This window comes from Bos taurus, unplaced genomic scaffold (assembly GCF_002263795.3).
Source record: "Bos taurus isolate L1 Dominette 01449 registration number 42190680 breed Hereford unplaced genomic scaffold, ARS-UCD2.0 ScbfJmS_511, whole genome shotgun sequence".
NCBI classification, from domain to species: Eukaryota; Metazoa; Chordata; class Mammalia; order Artiodactyla; family Bovidae; genus Bos; species Bos taurus.
This window is the reverse complement of record NW_020192288.1, coordinates 72,348-94,339: the sequence shown is the minus strand read 5'-3', so window position 1 is coordinate 94,339 and position 21,992 is coordinate 72,348. Positions and strand designations below refer to the sequence as shown.

Here is a 21,992-nt window from a genome sequence, read left to right as displayed (position 1 = left end):
GTCTATGTATTCTTTTCCATTGGTCAGGTACTCCTGTCCGCACTCAGCTGGTGTTCTGCATGCACTTCTGTGTCTGAGGGTATATTCCTGATGTATCCGTGGAGAGAGATGTATTCCCCATCCACCTACTCCTCCGCCATCTTGTCAATCCATGATATAACCATGCGTATAGAAAATCCTAAAGAACCACCCTCTCCCCACAGAGACTATGTATTAGACCTATTACAGGGGCTCGACAGGTTTACAGAATACAAGGTCATATACAAGGAGCAAATAGATCTCTATACACGTTCAAGACTTGTACAACACAAACTAGAAAACGTTGCTGAGTGAAATTATAGACCATCTAGATAAGTGGAAATTTCACTCCAGTTCAGTCACTCAGTTGTCTCTGACTCTTTGCAATCACATGGACTGTAGCACGCCAGGCTTCCCTGTCCAGCACCAACTCGCGGAGCTTGCTCAGATTTTTATGAATTCGGGAGATCACATTTATGGGTTGGAAGACTTACTATTGTGTTAAGATGGCAGTTCTCCCCTAATAGAGGCCTATCAAAATTCAAACTGCTCTTTTCCCCCCAGAAATCAACAAACTGATCTTAGAATTGTAAGAATTAAAAGGGTCCTGGGAGAGCCAAAACAGTGTGGAGAAAGAACAAGTACTTACACTTCCCAATTTCAAAACGCACTTCAAACCTACATTAATCAAGACATTATGGTACTGACATAAGGATTGTATATAGACAGATAACGGAATAGAATGGAGAATCAAGAAACAAGCCCATATCTCTATGGTCAGTTGATTATTGTGAGGGGTGTAGAGGCCATTCAATGGCAAAGAATAATGTTTCAACAAATGGTTTTGGGATAACTGGATGTTCACATGCAAAAGAATCAGTTTTGACCTATACCTCACACTGTAGTTAACAATTAACTAAAAGTTGATGAAACACCTAAATATAAGAGCTAAAACTATAAAGCACTCAGAAGAAAACAGAGATGTAAATATTAATCTTGGATTAGGCAATGATTTCCTAGATATGATACAAAAAGCGCAAGCACCAAAGGAAACAAAAATAGGCAATTTGGAATCATCAAAATTAAAACTTTTATCCTTCAAGCGATACTATCAAGAATGTGAGACATCTAGGGCACCTACTGGATGCTGGCCTGGAGCCTTGAAACCCAGGCGGACCAGAGGAACACCAGAGCAACCCTGTATGATGTGGGGGTGGGGAGCGAGGGGGAGTTCTGGAGGCTAGTTGGGGTTACTGTACCTGCCAGGAATTCTGTCCATGGAATTTTCCAGATGAGAATACTGGAGTGGGTTGCCATTTCCTGCTCCAGGGGATCTCTCAGACCCAGGGATCCTACCTGAGTTTCCTGCATTGGCAGCTGGGTTCTTTACGACTAGCACCAATGGGAAGCCTTATATGACCCAGCAATTCTACTCCTAGACAATTTTAACCAAAGGAAATGAAAACATGCTCACACAGTGGCCTGCACTCAAATAGTCCACACATGTATTCCCAATAGCCACACGTAAAAACAGCCCAGTTTTTCAACAACTGGTATACAGATGAAAGAAAAACAAAAGAGTATACCTGTGCAAAGGAATACGACATGGTAAAAAAAAAAAAAAAAAGAAAGAAACTACTAATGCATGTAAGAGCAAGGATGTGTCTCCACTGTGCAAATGAGAGAAACCAGCCACAGAAAGCTACATATTATATGATTTCCTGTCAATTGATTTGTGGAAAAAGCACAACTATTCGCACAGAAATGTATCTGTGGTTGCCAGGGTGTAGGAGTAGAAGAAGTCTGAATGCAAACACCCCACGGGAGCATTTTTGAATGATGGGCTGTTTTCTACATTTTTATTGTGGTAGCATTTATACCACGGTATACATTTGTGAAAACTCTACAAACTATAATGTTTAAAGTGTTGTCTTTTATTGTATACAAATTATACCTTAATACTTTTTTTAAAGGAAAAGGAACATTTAAGTTTTAAATATTGGTTATTGTATCCATCTAGACCATGAGCTCAGAAATATAAAACTCTTATTTTGGAATTCTTCCCAGACCTGGCCAACTTCTAGGATTCCCCATGACAGTTTCATACCCTTATGACAGAACACATAAACGTGTTCTTAACCACGTTTACAACTCCCTCTCCTTCACCTCACGTCCAAATTCTTGCTGAGTTCTGTCCATTTTATTTCATAAACGTCTAATGTGTCTCCTTTTACCCATGTCCATCACATCTGCTCTAGTCCAAGCCTCCCTCCATTTAATTGTCAACCCCCCTTCTCACTGGTCTCTTACATCCACTGAGTGTGTCTGTCTCCCTATTCCCGCCCTCTCCCTCCCTCTCTTACAGTTGCAGAGCTGTCTATGTGTTTCTAGATAAAGGCTACTCTCCTATACAAGGACTTGAAGGCATGGTCTAGCCCCTGTCTCCTTGCTAGCAACATCGAAAGTAGAGCTTCATTTTCTTGTCCCTCTTATCAGACTTCCTTCACATCCGCCAATTTCCTAAGCTTCTCCACTTAGATTGTCCCCAAGTTCTGAAGCCTCCTGGTTTGTAAACTCCTTCAAACTAGGCTTCAACAGTACGTGAAATGAGAACTTCCAGATATACCACTTAGGTTTCGAGGAGGCAGAGGAACCAAAGATCAAATAGCCAAGATTTGTTAGATCATGGGGAGAGCAAGGGAAATCCCACAAAACATCTGCTTCTGCATCATTGACTACGCTAAGACCTCTGACTCTGTGGATCAAACAAACTGTAGAAAATTCTTAACCACAGCGGAGTACCAGACTACCTGACCTGTCTCCTGAGAAACCTGTATGCCGGTCAGGAAGCAAGTTAGAACCAAAGATGGAAGAGGTGACTGCTTTAAAAGTGGGAAAAAGTATGACAAGGCTGTATGTTATCTGGTAACAGTGGCCTCATAATATGAGACAAAGGAATTAACTTCCTTGGGACTTCCCAGGTGGCGCTAGAGGTGAAGAACCTGCCTGCCAATGCATGAGGGAGTCTGGTTCAGTCCCTGGGTTAGGAAGATCCCCTGCAGGAGGCCCTGGCACCCACTCCAGTATTCTTACCTGGAGAATCCCAGGGACAGAAGAGCCTAGCGGGCTATGGTCCATAGGATCGTAAAGAGTCAGACACAATGGAAGTGACTTAGCATGCACACACATGAACTTAATAGATAGAAAGGTACTATTCATCGTCATTACTTTTTGAGTGAACGTTGCTCCTCAATATTTTTAAAGAAATCTTCTCATTTTATGTAAGTATCAATTTTTTGGAGAACATTTTTCTGCTCTCCTTTTTTAAACGTCTTTATTGTAATAGAATTGATATACAGCAAATTGTATATTTAATGTGTACATTTTGATGAGTTTGGCCATATGCAAACAATGATACTATTATCACCGCAATCAATGTAATAGACATACCCAACACCTCCTAAAATTTCCTTGTGTCCCTTTAGTTTTGTTTTATGTTAGACTCTGTGTGTGTGTGTGTGTGTGTGTGTGTGTAGTGAGAACACAATATTCGATTAACTCTCAACAAATGTTGGGGCTACCCACGTGTCTCTGTGGGAAAGTATTCACCTGACATGCAGGAGATGCAGGAAATGGGGGTTTGATCCCTGGATCGGCAAGATCCCCTGGAGGAGGGAATGGCAACCCATTCCAGTATTCTTGCCTGGAGAATGCCATGGACAGAGGAGCCTGGCGGACACGATTCAAGAGAATTGGCACACACTTGGCATGTATGCACAAGTTCTTATAAGGTGCCATTTCACTTCATCCTCACTAGGACCCTTGAAGAAAAGCCTTTCACCCCTTCAGGATTCTGAGACCAGAAGCTCCTCTCAGAGACCCTCTCCTTTTCCTTCCAGCCCCACACGAACTGCCCTGGACTGCTGGTCTGGGTCTGAATTTTATCTGGATCCTGAACAGAGTTTTTAGTTCAGTCCTCACAGGGACATTGTGACAGACCATGCATGTGGGCAGAAGATAGGTGTCCTGCAGAATGCATGGAGCAGGCAGGGTCTTGAGGGGATCTTCTGAGGAAGCGTGGGTGCTTGGTGAGAGGACACAAATGGGGTGAGGCCCTGTGAGTAGGGCTGCGGGAGGGGTTAAAGAGGCCCCTGAGGGGGGAGGGGAGGCCTGATGGAAGGGGAGGGGAGGGGTGGCAATTTGGGGAGAGGGAGGAATTGTGGCAGCTGTTACCAGGAGAAGGACTCTGGAAAATGACAGAGGTGATTAGAGGGATGTAAGGGAGTTGTCATAGGCACAGTGGGAAACCTCTCCTATCTCCAGAATTCAGTAGCATAGAGTGGGTTCTGCGATAGAGAGGACCAGTCTCTGGGGCTTCTTCTGTGGATCTGGCATTCACTCTGAACCTCCCATGGGGCAGGATACAGAGTTACCATGACCAGAGTTGACCAGGGTAGGGTTAGGGCCATCCTCAGGACCCAGACCTGGGAAATCAATTTCAGAGCCCCTCAGCTCTAAGGCACACCACACCCCTGGAATGAACCTGCCTTCCTCAGGATGACATGCTGGTGACTGCAGGCTGCAGGAATTGCAAGACTGGAGGCCTCTCTCCCTTAGGGTTGACTGAACAGAGACTCAGTGCAAATGCCCACGCAGTCGCCCAGAGGCAAAGATGTGGGGCTCTGTGTCCCAGGGTGCAGACTGTAGGCTCTGGGGGAGGGGTGTGAAGCCACTGAGGTAAATGGGAGCTATTAGCTAGAGTAGTGTCCACTTAAAGAAACACATACAACAGAAGAGTTGTGAGTTTAGGTTGGATTTGGGGTCTCCTGGGGACTATAGCCCGGGACACAGCTCCTCCGTTAGCTCTGAGAACACTGCTCTGAGGAGGTAGCAGTGAAGGCAATATGAGTTTGGCCTACGAAATACATGAAGTCTAGCATGAATACTGGCAAAAGATTACTGTGAAACACAGAGATCAGACATTGCAAGTTAATCATTTTCAGGCTTTTGTGTGTGGGGCAAGGATCTGGGGTCACTGAACCTTTTCCTGAGGAAGCTGTGTGACTAAATAAGGGCCAGTTTGTCCAAAGCACAGTGTGCCTCTTCCTGTTTGTCACCCAGAATTCCTTCAGATTGCACTGTCATGCAGGAACCACGGAGGTTACAAGTTAACCCTGTAGAACTGGCTGTGAGCAATGCTGTTTCTCTTAGGGATCCTAATTCATCTGAAGCCACAGTTGGTATTTCTGAGTTGGACTGCATCTGTGTCCTCAGGCGTGACCTATTAGAGCTGTTTTGGGTTAGTGTCCAGGATGAGCAGTCTGAAGTGTTTGCACATCTCTGTCCCAGGGCATGAAATCTCAGAACTATTTCGGGGTCCTTTGTCTAGAGGGTTGGGCCTCTCAGCTGTTCATGTATCTGCACATGAGAATCGTCTTAAGAGGAAGGCTAGATGGACCCCAGTCTCACAGGCCATAGAAGCAGGCCTGTGATGTCACATTTGCTACGATTTCTACCATGCCTCTGCACAGAGATAAAAGCCTGGGGCCCCAGCCTCAGAGATGGTAAAAATGCTCAGTTCACAGAAGCCCAGGTAATAATCCTGTTAAGAACAATACTTGCTGATATGACTACCACCCTTGATAGGGGCCCTGTTTCAGAAACTGTGTACACACACTCCTTCAGTCCATCTGTCCAACCCACAACAAGGAGGGCACCGATAGCAGATGGGCACCCAAGGCCCAGTGCAGATGGAAGGTCTCAGCTCATGAGGAGGAGAGAGACTGCATGTAAGCTTGGGCTCCTTGGAGGAGGCAGGGAAGAATCAGCACAACCCTGGCCGGGTAGTGGGGGAGGTGGGCGTTTGCACAGGGCCACAAGAATCCTATGACTGACTCACTGTCAGGATATATCTCTGTGTCTCTCCATCACACACCCATCGATGTGGTGGGGGAAGGTACAGAGGTGAGCCTCCAAGCAGCTGGGGAGAAATCTCACATTCACCAATTTGCATGAGGCTCCACCACAAATGCAGAGATCCCTGCCTCTCTTTCCTCCATTAAAGCAGTCATTGGCAGTGAGATCAGCAGGAGGGCAGTCTGGGCAGGATAGGTTGTGAGGGGACCCTGTGTACAGCATGAGCCTCCCCAGGAATGGAGCATGTCCTTGTCTTGATGGGCAGAGGGCCCTGATGTGGATGAAGGGAGCATGATTAAGGCCCAGGCTATGGGCGACTGAGTCATTCCCTAGAGAGAGTCCCTGCGGAGGAGCTTCTTTTCTCCTATAGGGAAAATGTACTGTACATCATCCAGTAGCAGGGCTGGGGGCCTGTAGGTGGGTGCTAACTAAGTGGGGACAGGTTGCTACCAGAAGTAGTCTCTCCGTCCCTGCCTAATGCTCTATCTTTGTCTTTCTCCCTGCCATCTCTGTGCCTCTTATATCATGCCTCTTTGCCTTTGTAAGACTCAATGTGCCCTCAGTCACACCAAGAGGGTCCTTGCCCTGTCTCTCCTGAGAATATCATCGGTTGACATGGATGTTCACTAGAAGCAGGAGGAGGCATTCCCCTTGAGTGTAGGGGATTCCAGGAAAGGCATGCTCGGCTGCAGAAGGGGTGGGGAAGGGTTTTTCTTAAAATAAACCAAGGGCTCCTCAACAATCATGTGCGATCTGGGCCTCAGAAAGAAGCCTGGGGACTTCTCTGATAAGAACCCTCCTGTGGTTCAAGTCAAAATCCTCCCAATGGCCAGAACAGCCAACGGACCTGGGCCTCATCACTTTTGTTTCCCAATCTCTTCGCTCTCCCTCCATCATGCTGTGCCTGTCACATTGCCCTCCCCACTGTTTTCATAATCACTACACAGGGTTCTACTCCCCAGCTTTTCCACTGGCCTTACCTCTGTCTAGGATACTTTTCTCCCAAATAGGCATATCTCCTCTAGGCTGTTGCTCAAATGTCACAATCTTAGAACTTCCCTGACCACTCTTTCTAAATATCACCCCCTCTCTCTGTTTCACTATCCCGATTTAATTTTAATCACGGCAGTTACAAACACCTGATATATTACTTGTATTTAGGGACCACATGATCCCAACAGAATGTAAGCTCCATGAGGAAAAGGTTGATTTTCTCTGTCCTAACATACAGAGTTGTGCTTAATGCATACTTTGGAGAGAATGCATGAATGATGGAATGAACAAACAAATTTAAACTTGCCGAGAGAGGCATAGCTAGACAGGCTGAGGATCCTGCTAGGGAACATATTCAGGGATGACAAGATGGTGACAAAGCCATGGTCTTTATCTCACCTACGTGGTGGTGTCCTTGGGTCCTCTCAGAGTTGACCCCCTTCCTAATAGAATGGAAGGTCCTGTTGTCTCTTCCACATATTACTCGCAGTCAGCGACAGAGGGCTTTCCCACGCCAGGCCTGCAGATCCCAGTCGGAAGCTTTATCTATCCTGCCCCTTGGGGGACTGCGGCTGGCTTTCCCCCATGAGACCTATTCTGTATTGAACAGGAAAGCACAAACAATCACAATGCCCAGCAAAGATAAAGTGTTTTCCATGCTCTCTGTTACGACAGTGATCCCCATAGAGACGTAATCTTCAGTTTACGGAGACTTTTTTCTGAGTCCCAAATTGCAGGAATCTGTGGGGTTTTCCCCCTAACCTTGCCCTTCCGGCCTTTGTGGATCCTCCTGGAATGGTCCACGGGCATCTATATCTGCTGTTCCCCAATCCCACCAGCAAGGGGCGCGCGAGATGAAACAGTTCTGTCCTGGGATGTACCACCGAGGGTAGCGGAAAGACCACCCACTCTGGAAGGTACCATTGGGAGAGGGCGTGTGACAACAGAGAGGGTCCCCTTACACCGCGTCGGGCATGGACCACAGTTCCCAGCAGCGGCACTCATGGCGCCACTAGGTCCATCCCCACTCGCTCCTCTTCGTCTTCCCACTGCTTTTGAATCCGAGTGGACACAGGTATTAAGCGGAAACTTTCTCCGTCTCTTTTTCAAGTCCACCCCTTTGTTGGTGGGACCACTACGGAGCGAGAGACTGGCTGTCTGGGTGTGGAGTCAGGGAAGCGTTCTGGGCAGTGATTGGCCACCGCGTGATTGCAGGCAGTGTGGTCGCAGAACAGGAACTGAGGGCGAGAGGCGCCTGTATACGCGTGCGCCTGCGTTGGCGTGCGAGACTTTTCAGAACATACAATTTTCGTCCGAGTCTTATTGCTTTTTCCAAAGGGGTCTAATAGCTGCCCTGCTTAGTGGCGAGGTTTGGCGCAGTCGCTGGCTGTGCATGGTGAAGGCATTTCATTCTGGTTTAGCTCCGCTCAGTCTGGATCCTGTGGCAGTGCACCGTCATTCACACAGCTGCTGCTGCTAAGTCACTTCAGTCGTGTCCGACTCTGTGCGACCCCATAGACGGCAGCCCACCAGGCTCCCCCGTCCCTGGGATTCTCCAGGCAAGAACACTGGAGTCGGTTGCCATTTCCTTCTCCAATCCATGAAGTGAAAAGTGAAAGTGAAGTCGCTCAGTCGTGTCCGACTCTTAGCGACCCCAAGGACTGCAGCCTACCAGGCTCCTCCGTCCACGGGATTTTCCAGGCAAGAGTACTGGAGTGGGTTGCCAGTGCCTTCTCCGTCATTCACACAAATGCATGCAATTCATGTCCAGGGAGAGGTCTCTGAGTTTGGTGTCTCTCCCTGGAAAATAAACTGTACCTGGCAGCTTGGGATTGTGTATTGCTTCGTGTGACAACACAGGTGTTGTTTGGGTACATTTGATCCCCTTGAGCCTTTTGGCAGGGTTGTGAGTGATGGGATATTTGATCTGAGCGGATTTTGTGAGCCATAGTACAAAGCCTCTAGGATGTGTGCCTGTATACCGGGATGTGCATCTTTGGAGCTTGCTGGCCTTTCAGTCCCTGGGTGAGAGATCTCTGTGTAGGCATCTGCACCCCAGAATGTGAGATCACTGAGCTTTGGATTCTGGGTCCGAAGTTGTGATGCCTCTGTGCTGCTTTAAGGATGGGTCAGTGTAAAGGGGTAAACTATCAGCTGCTTGGGGATCTATGCACAGGTTGCAAATTTTTCATTTGTCTGGGAAATTAATCTTAAGATTATATTGTGTTCTTGAGTTATTATTAAAACGTCTGTCTTTCTGTTTAGGGGGTTTTGTGTTAGGTCGGTAAGTGTCCCAGTGGTTTGGGAGTCAGTCTCCATGATGTGAAGTATCTGTGCAGTTCTCGTTTGTTTCTGTCTGGAAGACTTTGGTCTGTTTGGAGCGTCTTTGTCACAGTGTGTATGGTTATGGTCTCAGTTGTGTTTGAGGGTCTGAGACGAGTTGTGCACTCTCTGTGCAGAGATTCAGTGAGCTCTTTTTGGTGTCTCTGGGTATCTATCTGAGCTGTTTGGAGTCTTTGTGTTAGATATAAAACCTCTTATGTTCTTGGCTGTGAAGTCTCTGTCCGGGAACTGAGGATTTGGAAGCTGGCAGATATGATTCTGAAGCCTGGAACCTGACATGCTGACTGTGTTGTTGAGTGTATCACTTGTCTCCTGAAATCTCAGTTTGTATCATAATTAATACAATGGGGCCAGTGCCCATCTTGGAGGGTATCTGTGCATGTTAGCAATGTGTGTAAAGGACCTGGCTTCAGACTGTCCTTCAGCAAATGTTATCTGAGCACCTGCCATAGACCTGAGCACTATTTTTTTTTAATTTTATTTTATTTTAAAACTTTACATAATTGTATTAGTTCTGCCAAATATCAAAATGAATCCGCCACAGGTATACCTGTGTTCCCCATCCTGAACCCTCCTCCCTCCTCCCTCCCCATACCATCCCTCTGGGTCGTCCCAGTGCACTAGCCCCAAGCATCCAGTATCGTGCATCGAACCTGGACTGGCATCTCGTTTCATACATGATATTTTACATGTTTCAGTGCCATTCTCCCAAATCTTCCCACCCTCTCCCTCTCCCACAGAGTCCATAAGACTGTTCTATACATCAGTGTCTCTTTTGCTGTCTCGTACACAGGGTTATTGTTACCATCTTTCTAAATTCCATATATATGCATTAGTATACTGTATTGGTGTTTTTCCTTCTGGTTTACTTCACTCTCTATAATAGGCTCCAGTTTCATCCACCTCATTAGGACTGATTCAAATGTATTCTTTTTAATGGCTGAGTAATACTCCATTGTGTATATGTACCATAGCTTTCTTATCCATTCATCTGCTGATGGACATCTAGGTTGCTTCCATGTCCTGGCTATTATAAACAGTGCTGCGATGAACATTGGGGTACACGTGTCTCTTTCCCTTCTGGTTTGCTCAGTGTGTATGCCCAGCAGTGGGATTGCTGGATCATAAGGCATTTCTATTTCCAGTTTTTTAAGGAATCTCCACACTGTTCCCCATAGTGGCTGTACTAGTTTGCATTCCCACCAACAGTGTAAGAGGGTTCCCTTTTCTCCACACCCTCTCCAGCATTTATTGCTTGTAGACTTTTGGATCGCAGCCATTCTGACTGGCGTGAAATGGTACCTCATAGTGGTTTTGAAGGAGTTTGGGACAGTACTGCTGCTGCTGCTATGTCGCTTCAGTCGTGTCCAACTCTGTGCGACCCCATAGACGGCAGCCCACCAGGCCCCTGCCAGTCCCTGGGATTCTCCAGGCAAGAACACTGGAGTGGGTTGCCATTTCAACCAAGTCTCTCATTTCATAGACTTGTTGGACAGTTAATAATCAAGGGTGGCAGGCGCTATGAAGAAACATATTGCTAGATCAGGGGAAAAGGTGTATGTAGATATGATGTTATTATTTTCTTCAAGATAATGAGGGAAAGATTCCCTGAAAGATGGCAAGTAAGCAGAGATCTGGAGGAAGTAAGGGAGCAGGCTGTGGGGTTACCTAAGAGAAGAGCATTCCAGGCAGAAGGAACAATAAATGCAACAGTCCTGGCATGGAAATTACTTGGCATGCTCCTGAATGTCCAGGAATCTTGTAATGGGCTGGGTTTGGCACGTAGCTCTCATCGAAAGGGGCCTGGTGCTGCTATTTCAGTTTCTCCCTCAGTTTGTGGTCATCTGCATCTGTAACCTATTTCTTTCCTGATATTGGTAAGTTTTGTCTTTAGTTATCTTTTTTTTTTTTTAATTCTTGTGGGTGGAAACTTATGAATTCATATTGACCTTTTGGAAAGAGCCAGCTTTGGGTTTTGTTGCTTATCTACATATTTTTTCTAATATCTGTTCTGATCATTATTTCCCTTATTTTGCTGACAGTCTCACTACCAAAGGGGTTTAATAAAGTCCCTGAGAGTTTCCCAAGTGTAGTGAAATCTCACAGATTCTGGGGCACTGTTGTAGCCCCACTGAGTGAGATTCACTGAGTGTAGATCATGGAATCTGCACTTTTTAAAAGAATTCCTCAGTTCTGATTGACATGGACAACTTGTCTAGGCACTACCAGAGCAGAGGCATGGTCTAATTTTGCCTGCTTCCAGGCTCTGTCTCCATTGAGAGCATGTGACAGGGGTTTCCTGCTTTCTCTGATGCACAAACCCAAGACCACCAGTCTAGGAGAGTCACTGACATGCTCTCTGATGTTCTGAGGAGGCTCTGAGACCATCGTGTCTACAAAACATCCTGATGCCAGTCTTGTCAAGCCTCCATTTGAAAGATTTCTGAAGAAATCAGATTTCTATTCAGTGTGCATTTCTATGATGTAAAAGCCATTTGTGTTATGTGGTAGCTGTTATTCTACATATTTTGCCATAGCCATTGGATCGACAGGGGATGAGATGGCTGGATGGCATCACCAACTCAACAGACGTGAGTTTGAGAGAACTGCAGGAGATGGACGTCAGTTTGAGTGAACTGCAGGAGATGGGGATCGACAGGGAGGCCTGGTGTGCTGCGATTCATGGGTTTGCATAGAGTCGGACACGACTGAGCGACTGAACTGAACTGAACTGAACTGATGAGCTGAAATAGCTTTTTGAGAATCTTGTAATGCCTGTTGAGTAAAATTAGTCAAAGCATCCACTCGTAGCAGAACATCTGTAGTTCCCAGAGAGGGAACAAACACTGCAGCCAAATAATCATACCAGTGAAATACAGACCTTCCCCACTGAGTTTTAAGGTGTGGTAAATTAGCAGGCTTTTCTGGAAGCTCTGAAAATATGAAGCCATGAGTAAAAGCTAGACCTTGGGTGCATCTCCATAACCAGCCAGGGGGAAGCCATGCCCGTAGGAAGGAGCCACATATCCAAAGGTCCCGTTTGGAGCAAGCCAGCGTGATTGAGATATCCAGTCCCAATCAGTGCCTGGCCAGGCAAAGGGAGGACCTGAACTGGGGTTGGAAAATATGGGAATGATTACCTTGCATATTTCCTGAGGCAAAAGTCCCAATTGTTTCCAGTCATTATAATTAAGTTGTTGGCTAACTTCTGGGGATGGCTCTATTTGTTCCCAGCATATAGGGGCAGTTGACATTAGATGTCCTTTTTCAGAAGTTAGCCATATAACCTCAATCATCCCATATTTGATAAACGTCAGGTAAAAAGCCACTAGATCTAGACCCATTTACCTTATGTGTAACAAAATAATCATTAAACCAAGACAATGTATAATCAAAATTAAAAGCCACGTTATGTCCACAACCTACAAAGTGTTGCACCAGTCCATCTTAGGGTTGGTGCATCTAAGTCCATCTTAGGTGCACCTAAGTCCATCTTAGGTAGATTAAGAAGAGGCATCATATACGAATGTTGTCGAAGGTATTTGCAGACTTGGAGAAAGTCTTTTCCTTGAAGTGGAGATGTCCACCATGGGAAGCCTTCCACTGATGAAAAGGGGAGCACTCTGCACACCCAGCAGTTAGACTGATGGTGGAATGCAGCATAAGAGTGAGCCCAGGACAGGAAGGCATTGTCTCGAGGATCAAACGGCAAACTCAGGATTTTTGGAGTCAGCAGAAGTAGGCTCACATAGATTATCAGGGCCATCTGAAAAGTACAAAGTCAGAGCATAAAAACTAAAGACATAAAACGACGTCACTTAGTTCTGGTCAGGATGCCACCTCTTAACTTGAGTGTGATGCACTCATGAATCTATTCCTGGCACTTTGACAGTTGTGGGAGAAGAAAGAATAACCTGGTAAGGGCCTTCCCAGAGGGGTTCGAGGGATTGGCCCCCAGATCCCAGTGTTTTTATCAGGACCTCTGTTCCTGGCTCAAATAGAGGCTTGCTTGACGCAGAGGCTGGGTCAGGAGTCACCTGCTGGAATTCCGTTAATGTCTGTTGAAAAACTGAGAGCTGAGTTACATAATTAGTTAATTCTAAGGCTTCAGGGTCTATAACAATGTCTGTGCATAAGAAAGGCCTTCCATAAATACATTCAAAGGGGGACAGTCCCTCCTTTTGGGGGACAGTCTCAGCCCTCATTGAAGCTATGGGTAGAACTTTAATCCAATTGTCCTGTGTCTCTTGAGTTAATGTGCACAGATGTCTTTTGATAATGTCGTTAGCTGTTTCAACCTTTCCTGAGGATTGGGGTCTCCAGGAACAGTGTAAGTGAGATTCTATTCCTAGATCTTTAGACACCCCCTGAGTTAGAGCAGCTTCAAAGGTGGTGCCATTGTCACTCTGAAGCCTCCGTGGCAGCCCAAACCTGGGGATAATTTCATGGATTAAAATTCTTATAACCTCCTTAGCATGTTCACCACAACAGGGAAAAGCCTGGATCCATCCAGTAAAAGTATCCACCCAAACTTGTGAGCAAGAATAATCATTAGCTTGTGGCATATGAGTAAAATCAGTTTCCCAGTCTTCTCCAGGATATTTTCCACTTCGTTGTAATCCAGATTTTGCTAGCTTTTCAGTCTTTGGGTTATTTTTCTGACAAACCTCACATCTTTTGATAATGTCCTTTAAAGTTTTCACTACATTTTTACCTTCAAACAAATGAGAAGCTATCTGGTAAGTACTCTCTACACCTAAATGAAAACTCTGGTGTAAACCCTTAAGAATTTTCCATTGAGTCTTTTCAGGAATTATTAATCATCCATCCTCGGACTGTAGCCATCCTTTATCGTTGCTCCTCTTTTCTCATATCTTTCTAATTCTTCCTCAGTATTTTGCGGTTTTTCCTGTTCCACAGGACCTGCCCAGATCAAAGGCATCTGCAGTGAAGGGGATTCCCAAAGTGCCACTTTTTCTGGCTTGACATCAGCCAGCTGATTACCTTCAGCTAATTTACTCCCATCACTGCTGTGCCCTTTGCAATGCATAACAGCTACTCCTTTAGGACAATATATAGTCGTTAAAAGTCTCTGGATCTCTCTGAAATGCTCAATAGGTTCTCCTGTTGCCCTTTTAAACTGTTTTTCTTTCCATATTGCAGCATGAGCGTGTAAAGTCAAATAAGCATAGTTAGAATCAGTAAAGATATTTGCTCGCTGCCCTTCACTTAGCCCTAGAACTCGGGTCAGAGCCGTAAGTTCCGCTAAGTTAGCACTGGTTCTCTGGGCGAGAGATTTTGCTTCTAAAACCTGTTCAGCAGTCAGCAGGGCATAACTTGCATTAGGCTTCCCATCCTGATCACCAGCATCGGGTCTTTTCCTGTGAGTCGGCTGTTCCCATCAGGTGGCTAAAGTATTGGAGCTTCAGCTTCAGCATCGGCCCTGCCAGTGAATATTCACAGTTGGTTTCCTTTAGGATTGGCTGTTTTGATATCCTTGCTGTCCGAGGAATTCTCCAGTGTCTTCTCCAGCACCACAAACCGAAAGCGTCAATTCTTTGTCACTCAGCCTTCTTAATGATCGAACTCACACATCTGTACATGACTACTGAAAAAGCCATAGTTTTGACTATACGGACCTTTGTCGGTAAAGTGATGTCTCTGCTTCATACTATGCTGTCTAGGTTTGACATAGACTTTCCTGGTGGCTCAATGGTAAAGAATCTGCCTGCATGGGTGCATCTATGGCTGATTCTTGTTGATGTTTGACGGAAAACATCAAAATTCTGTAAAGCAATTATTCTTCAATTAAAACATGCATAAATTGGCAAAAACAAAAACAAACAAACAAAAAACCTCCCTGCAATGCATGGGATGCAGGAGTCATGGGTTTCACCCCTGGGTTGGGAAGATGCCCTGCCATGCCCCATGGGAGGAGGGCATGGCAATCCACTAAGGTATTCTCACCTGGAGAATCCCATGGACAGCGGCACCTGGCAGGCTACAGTCCATGGAGTCATAGAGAGTCAGACACGACTGAAGCAATGAGCATGCATGCATACTAGCTTTGTCATAGCTGTTCTTCCAAGAATCGAGTGTCTTAATACATGGCAGCAATCACCATCCACAGTGATTTTGGAGCCTCCAAAATTAATTGTGTCCATGCATCCACTTCCCCTCTTCTGTTTTCTGTGAAATGATAGGAGTAGATGCCATAATCTTATATTTTTGAATGTTGAGTTTTAAGCCAGCCTTTTCATTCTCCTCTTTCACCCACATCGAGAGGTTCTTTAGTTCCTCTTCAGTTTCTGCCATTAGAGTGGTATGATCTGCATATCTGAGCTTCTTGATATTTCTGTCCGCAATCTTGATTCCAGCTTGTGAGTCATCCAGCCCAGCTTTTCCCATGATGCGCTCTGCATATAAGTTGAATAAACAGAGTGACCATATACAACCTTGTCTTACTCCTTTCCGAATTTTGAACCAGTGCGTTGTTCCATGTTTTATTCTAACTGTTACTTCTTAACCCTCATACAGGTTTCTCAGGAGACAGGTCAGCTAGTCTGGTATTCCCATCTCTAAGAATTTTCCACAGTTTGTTGTGATCCACACAGTTAGAGGCCTTTAGGTAGTCTGGTCAATGAAGCAGAAGTAGATGTGTTTCTGGAATTCCCTTGCTTTCTCGATGATCTAATGAAGGCTGCAATTTGATCTCTTGTTTCTCTGCCTCTTCAAAACCAGCTTGTATATCTGGAAGTTCTCGTTCCATATACTGTTGAAGCCTAGCTTGAAGGAGTCTACTAACCGGAAGCTTCAGAAATATGGGACAATCTGAGCTTGAGAAATTGGAGGGTATGAATGAAGCCCAGTAAGAGAGACAAGAAGAGGATTCTCTACTTTCCATGATGTTAGCAAGCTGGGCAATGGCTAGACCATACCTTCAAGTTCTTGTGTAGGACAGTAGGCTTTATCTAGAAAGTCATAAACAGTTCTGGAACTGTAAGAGAGGGAGGGAGATGGCGGTGAGTGGGAGCCAGGCACCCTGAATGGATGTGAGAGACCCGTTAGAAGGGGGTTGACAAATGGAGGGGGGCTTTGGACTAGAGCAGATGTGGTGGACATGGGGAAAAGTAGACGCATTAGACATTTTCGAAGTAAAATGGACAGAACTCAGCAAGAATGTTGAATTGACGTGAAGAGACGGAATTGTAAACGTGGTTAAGACCAAGTTTCTGTGTCCTGTCATAAGGGTACAAAGGTGTCATGGGGAATCCTGGAAGTTGGCCGGGTCTGGGAAGAATTTCAAATAAGATTTTTATGTTTATGAGCTCAAGTTCTAGATGGATACAATAACCAGTATTTACATACTTAAAAGATCCTTTTCCTTTTTTAAAAAAGTGAGAAGTATTGACATATAATTTATATACCATAGAAGTCAATGCTTTAAAGCATTACCGTTTGTCGAGTTTTGACATATGCATACCATTGTGTAAATGCTACCACAATAAAAATGTAGAAAACGTCCTATTGGTTTGAAAATGCTCCCTTGGGCTATTTGCTTTCAGACTCCTTCCTCCACTCCTATACCCTGGCAACCACAGACATATTTCTCTGCCTATAGTTGTGCCTTTTCCAGAAACCCACTGACATGAAATCATATAATACATAACATACAATCATATAATACATATGTATCACGAGTTTTGTGGTAAGGTGCCAAGAGAGAAGTGGACCGGTTGCTCTGCATGCAGACTCACCTCAGCCACAGACACTGAGAAAATCCCATAGTCAGGCTGTAAAGACTGAGCCTTTCTTCGTGTTCCAACTGAATTCCAAGGGAGTTAGGGGAAATAGGTCTGGTGAATAGGAGTGTGACAAGAGCAGTAGTCCTGAATTTTTAAATTCCTAGCAGTATTTCACTAAATATCTTCATGATGGAGAATTCTGTTGTGAAATCAAATGTCCTCACAAAAAGTCAGCCTTCCTTTGTACCTTAAGGTGATTTCTCTGCCAGCATAGCAAAGACAAAAATGGCTTTGCAAGCAACTGTATTTGGTGTAATTGGAATGCATGTACCCTTTAACTTAACCAGAATTTTCTTTTGAAAGTATTTTCACATTAAAAAAAATAAGTCAACATATGGTCATAAAAGTGATCAAATATAGCTGTGCTCTTAAATTCATTTTCTAAATCACTGTATTCTACTTTCCGGGAGAAATATCAGTGGGCAAGTGGCGTCAACATTGGGACCTATAGATCAAGATTCCCCAAGCTGGATGAACCTGTGGTTGTGAGTACCTTACCATTTGATGTTTTCTATTAGCACAAGTTTATTTTTGAGAAAATCATGTTAAGTAGTACAGATGCAGTGATAAAGGTCTTCCATGCTGATAAAGGGTGACAGTTTATCTTAGGAAGGAACATTGATCCAGATATATTACAGTCTGGTGTTGCCTATGAGTATACTGTTGAATTCCCTGGAAATGTGCCCAGTGACTCCCTCCTCCTGCTTATTAACAACAGGCTGCATACTTCCATCCCAACATAGATTTAAATAACTTCCAAAGTCTTTCTGGGTAACTCTTATGGGAGCTAACTCTTCTCTGTGGGAAGAGTAACTTTATTAAAAGTAAGTACATAGAATTGTGTTGGGAAAATGTTGTTAGGTTTACTTATGCTCAGATATATCTATGTATTATGTATATTTATGCTATTAGATGTATTAACAACAAAAAGTTTTTATTTGCATGCACTCTCTACTAGGACCAGCAGCCCAGTGTTGAGCAACCTCAACAAGAGGAACGGCCACCTGAGATTCAGGATATCACACCTGAAAAGGAGGAAGTAAATGGAGAGGATCCGGTGAATCATAATGAAGAGAAGGAGAAGGATGCCTCTGGAGGTAAAGTGTAAGTGTGCATCATGTCTTAAGACATAACCAGTAAGAGGAGGAAAGGAAACATTAGAAAAGGACTTCAGACAGTTCCGAAAAAACTGAGGAGAGTATAGTTCGCAGGTTAGTGTGGTTGTTCAAATTTTCCCTTGTTTTCAAGACAAAGAGAAGGGGGCAACTAAGTTGTCTGAGGACAACCCTGGGAAAGGAAAATGGTGATAGCATTCAGAAAATTCTGCTTTCCTTTTTCTCCAGCAAAACATTCCTGGAATAATGCTCTTGAGGTTCTCATTCATCACATTTTTACCATACTGGCCTAAGACTTTTAATTCATAATACTGAGGGAATGAATATCATCATTCCCTTGTTTATATTGTATGCTTTACAGCTGAATCGATGCATTTTTTGGTAAAGATTCTCACCTGGAAACTGATCTCCAGGAATTGGCTGAAGCAAAGACTGGGGGTAAAGGTGGAGATGGTCCTGATGTCAGGGAGGAATTTGCATCAAATACAGAGCCTGTTGAAATGCCAGAAGCAGGTATGTCATCCATTCAGAAAGTAATTTATGTGGTTTCTGTTTTTTCAGAATATTATATCTTTACTAATATAGAGGGAACATTACTATTATTTTAATAACAGAGTTCACATATTCTTTGAAAGATAGTTCAGACCCCAGATGCCTGAGTGCCTGACTTACAGACTTTCAAATAAAGAAACAGAGAGGATCAAAGCCATATCGAATTGAAAATAGGGAACCGTTTTCTTCTCTTGTATTAGTATTTTAAGCAACAGCTAAAAATTTTCAGGTTCTTTTATAATTTCTGCTTGTAGCAAATATGGCATGCATTTGTAATAAATATTAGTTTATATGAAATATGCTCAGGCATTCAAGTAGGTTCTAGTACAAGCTTTAACATAACATGTGTGATTCTGTGAAATCCCTTAACTTCTAAACTCAACTTTACTCTTATAAGTTGTGAATTCAGAACAGATACACTAAAATGCTAAGTTTTCAATGCTAATTTTTGCATTCTCTGATTCTCTTCGATGGAATGCATACAAGAATACTCTGTTTTTTATGATTTATTTATCATAAAATATCATCTTGAGTCAAATTATAACAGGGGGATTGAGATTTCATTTTCTGACGGGGGACACATGTACACCTGTGGCTGATTCATGTCAATGTATGGCAAAAACCACCACAATATTGTAAAGTAATTGGCCTCCAATTAAAATAAATAAATTAATTTTTTTTAAGAAAATGAGCCAACATTCTTCTTGATGTTTGTTAAATTCTCTCAAATTCTGAATTCTCTAGCTCTTAAAAAAACAGTTGGATTTTAAATCCTTTCCCCAGGGAAGCATGCAATGTCTGAATAATAAAATGGCAAAAGATAGTCTAGTTTCCTATTTCTGTGGCTGATCAAGTTGAGTGCATTTAGTCAGTGATATTCAAGCCAGGTGTGAGTAAGATACATATGTTAAGCACACTACCTGCCCCCACGTTTGGTATTTTTTGGGGGGCGGGGGTGTTGCCTATTTTAATTGGAGGATCATTACTTTACAATACTATGATGGTTTTTGCTCTACATCCCACTCTCACTCTTAAAGAAGTAATAAAAATCTGAGCCTCATGATATAATCGTCTCTAACCATATCGAGTATGTTATTTTTCCTTTGATACATGAATTTAAAAAGTTCTGAAGGTCAAAGATTGCAACTCTAGATCTTCCTGCGTAATCAACTTAGTATCTTTCACATACGTGTTTTCCCAATTGCTGACAATGAATTGCATGGTTCTGATTTTAAAGGAAGAACTTCATAGTTAGGGAAGAATTTACTGTGTATTAGCCTTCTAAATATTTTCACTTTACATTTTTGTTCCATTCCATTAGAACATTTAGACAAAAATACAACTTTCAGACTACGTTCAAGTAACTAAAGAACATGATTAAAATGTTCTCATAGAAAAATCTTAGCCCTAAATATGTGTGGTATTTAAAAAGAAAAATACATAAATTACAAGGTACATAAATACAAAATCCTACGTCCAACATAAAAGGTAAGAAAAAGAGCAACAGAATAAACCTAAGGGAAAAAGGAAAAGATACTTAATAAAAGACAGGTATGAATTGTTAGGAAGAGGAAAATAAACTCAATTAATAAATAAAGACAATGTGCTAGTTTCCATATTTTTTAATATATACACCCACACATTTTAAAATATTCTTTTCCGTTGTGATTTATCACAGGAGATTGGACATAGTTCCCTGTGCTGTATAGTAGGACCTTGTTGTTTATCCATTCTGAATGTAATAGTTTGTATCTGTCAACCCCAAACTGCTAGTCCACTCCTCTTAGTTTACATAACTGTGAAGAAAATGGAAAGAGCCCAAGTATACATAATAAGAAATATGAACAAGACACTAACAGTTAGTATATTACAGAATTAAAACTGAGGATAATCTGGAACTCAGATATTTTTAGAATATTGATGAAATGGCTAATAGGGTAGAAAAACAAGTATTATTTAACATACCCCAGTAACTAAATAACTAAACATCACCAATACTGGTAATATGCTTGAAAAGTCTATAGAATCTCGAGAGGATTAACTGAAGGTAAGCCAAAGGGTCGCCCTTAGTGTTCTTGTTTTAGTCCATTTTGTAAAACTACAACTGCAGTGAGCTTTGTATACCTCTCCTGTCATCAAAGTTCTGCTGAGGAACTTTTCTAATGTTTGTATTATAGGTGAAGGGCAACCATTTGCTTGAAAGAAGATAAACTGAAACGATTTATGCTGTTCTTATTTGTATATTTGACTGTTAAAGTTGTGTAAATAAAGTTTCGTTTTCTACTTGCACATTTTTTGTTAAATTTATCCCCGGGTATTTAATGTTATTGAAAATTCATGGTTTGTGATTTTTATTGTCTAGTTGAGGCTGTCTCTAGAGATAGAATGTCTATATATAGATTTTCTGTCCAACAATTCCTCTAAATATGCATATTAATTCCACAAATTTAGATCTAGATTATTTTTGCTTTTCAAAATATACTATTATATTTGAATATCAACAGTTTCTACTGGCTTAAACCTTAAACCTGTCCTCATTTTTCAGCATTGAACAAACCTAGCCAGAATAGTCTTGACTAAAGCAGGTGATAATTTGCATTTTTCCCAATAGGAAATGAAAAATCTTCTCCATTTCAACCTGTTTACGTTGCATTTTTTGTACATATAGTTTATCAGAGTAAGTTCCATTCTATTCCTAGTTTGCTGTCTTGAATATAGATTAATTTTCATCAAACATGTATAATGTATCAATTGTGATGATCATAGAATTGTTATTCCTCCATTTTTCTATTAGTGTGTTGAAATGCATTGGTAACCTTATACATTTAAACCACCCTTGCACTTCTAGAGTTAAAAAAATTGGGTCATAACATATTCTTTAGGTGTAATCTACATGTTAATGCATATACATACATATATATATACCTACACATAAAAATTGCATAAAAGCCTTTGGTCTTCTCTTGAATAAATGTGTTTACAAAATGTGCCACCCAAATCTCATATGGTGGTGTCCCTGATGAAATCATTGACAGGGAAACATTTTTTTAAAAACTTAATATGATTGTATTGTCCTATAGAGAAATGGAATGCCAAAGCCATTGTTAAAGGTTGTAGGGAGACAGGAAAAAAACTGCTGTCAAATTCCATGGCAAATGCCACACCATATCTTTCACACACTTCTGACTTGCCTTCCAAGTTTTTTTGGGTGCAGGGAGAGAGTAGCCACAAACATATTTTCTTCTCCATG

At 42.9% G+C, this 21,992-nt stretch overlaps 1 protein-coding gene across 5 annotated transcripts; it reads left to right on the top strand.

Moving 5' to 3' along the window:
• Positions 1–6,302: 6,302 nt before the first annotated feature.
• Positions 6,303–21,031, top strand: LOC101902810 (P antigen family member 3). 5 transcript variants are annotated; one of them, XM_024989280.2, is made up of 5 exons: positions 6,303–8,002; positions 17,495–17,560; positions 18,034–18,172; positions 18,552–18,703; positions 20,920–21,031. In XM_024989280.2, exons 1-5 carry the CDS (start codon positions 7,931–7,933, stop codon positions 20,950–20,952), a joined length of 462 nt encoding a protein of 153 aa, XP_024845048.1. In that variant the 5' UTR covers positions 6,303–7,930; the 3' UTR covers positions 20,953–21,031. The 5 variants fall into 5 exon arrangements, 4 of the variants coding, with proteins under 4 accessions (XP_024845048.1, XP_024845051.1, XP_059740503.1 ...); XM_024989283.2 differs by having other exon boundaries at positions 17,486–17,560; positions 18,578–18,703; XM_059884520.1 differs by having other exon boundaries at positions 17,486–17,560.
• The last annotated feature ends 961 nt before the right edge of the window (positions 21,032–21,992 follow it).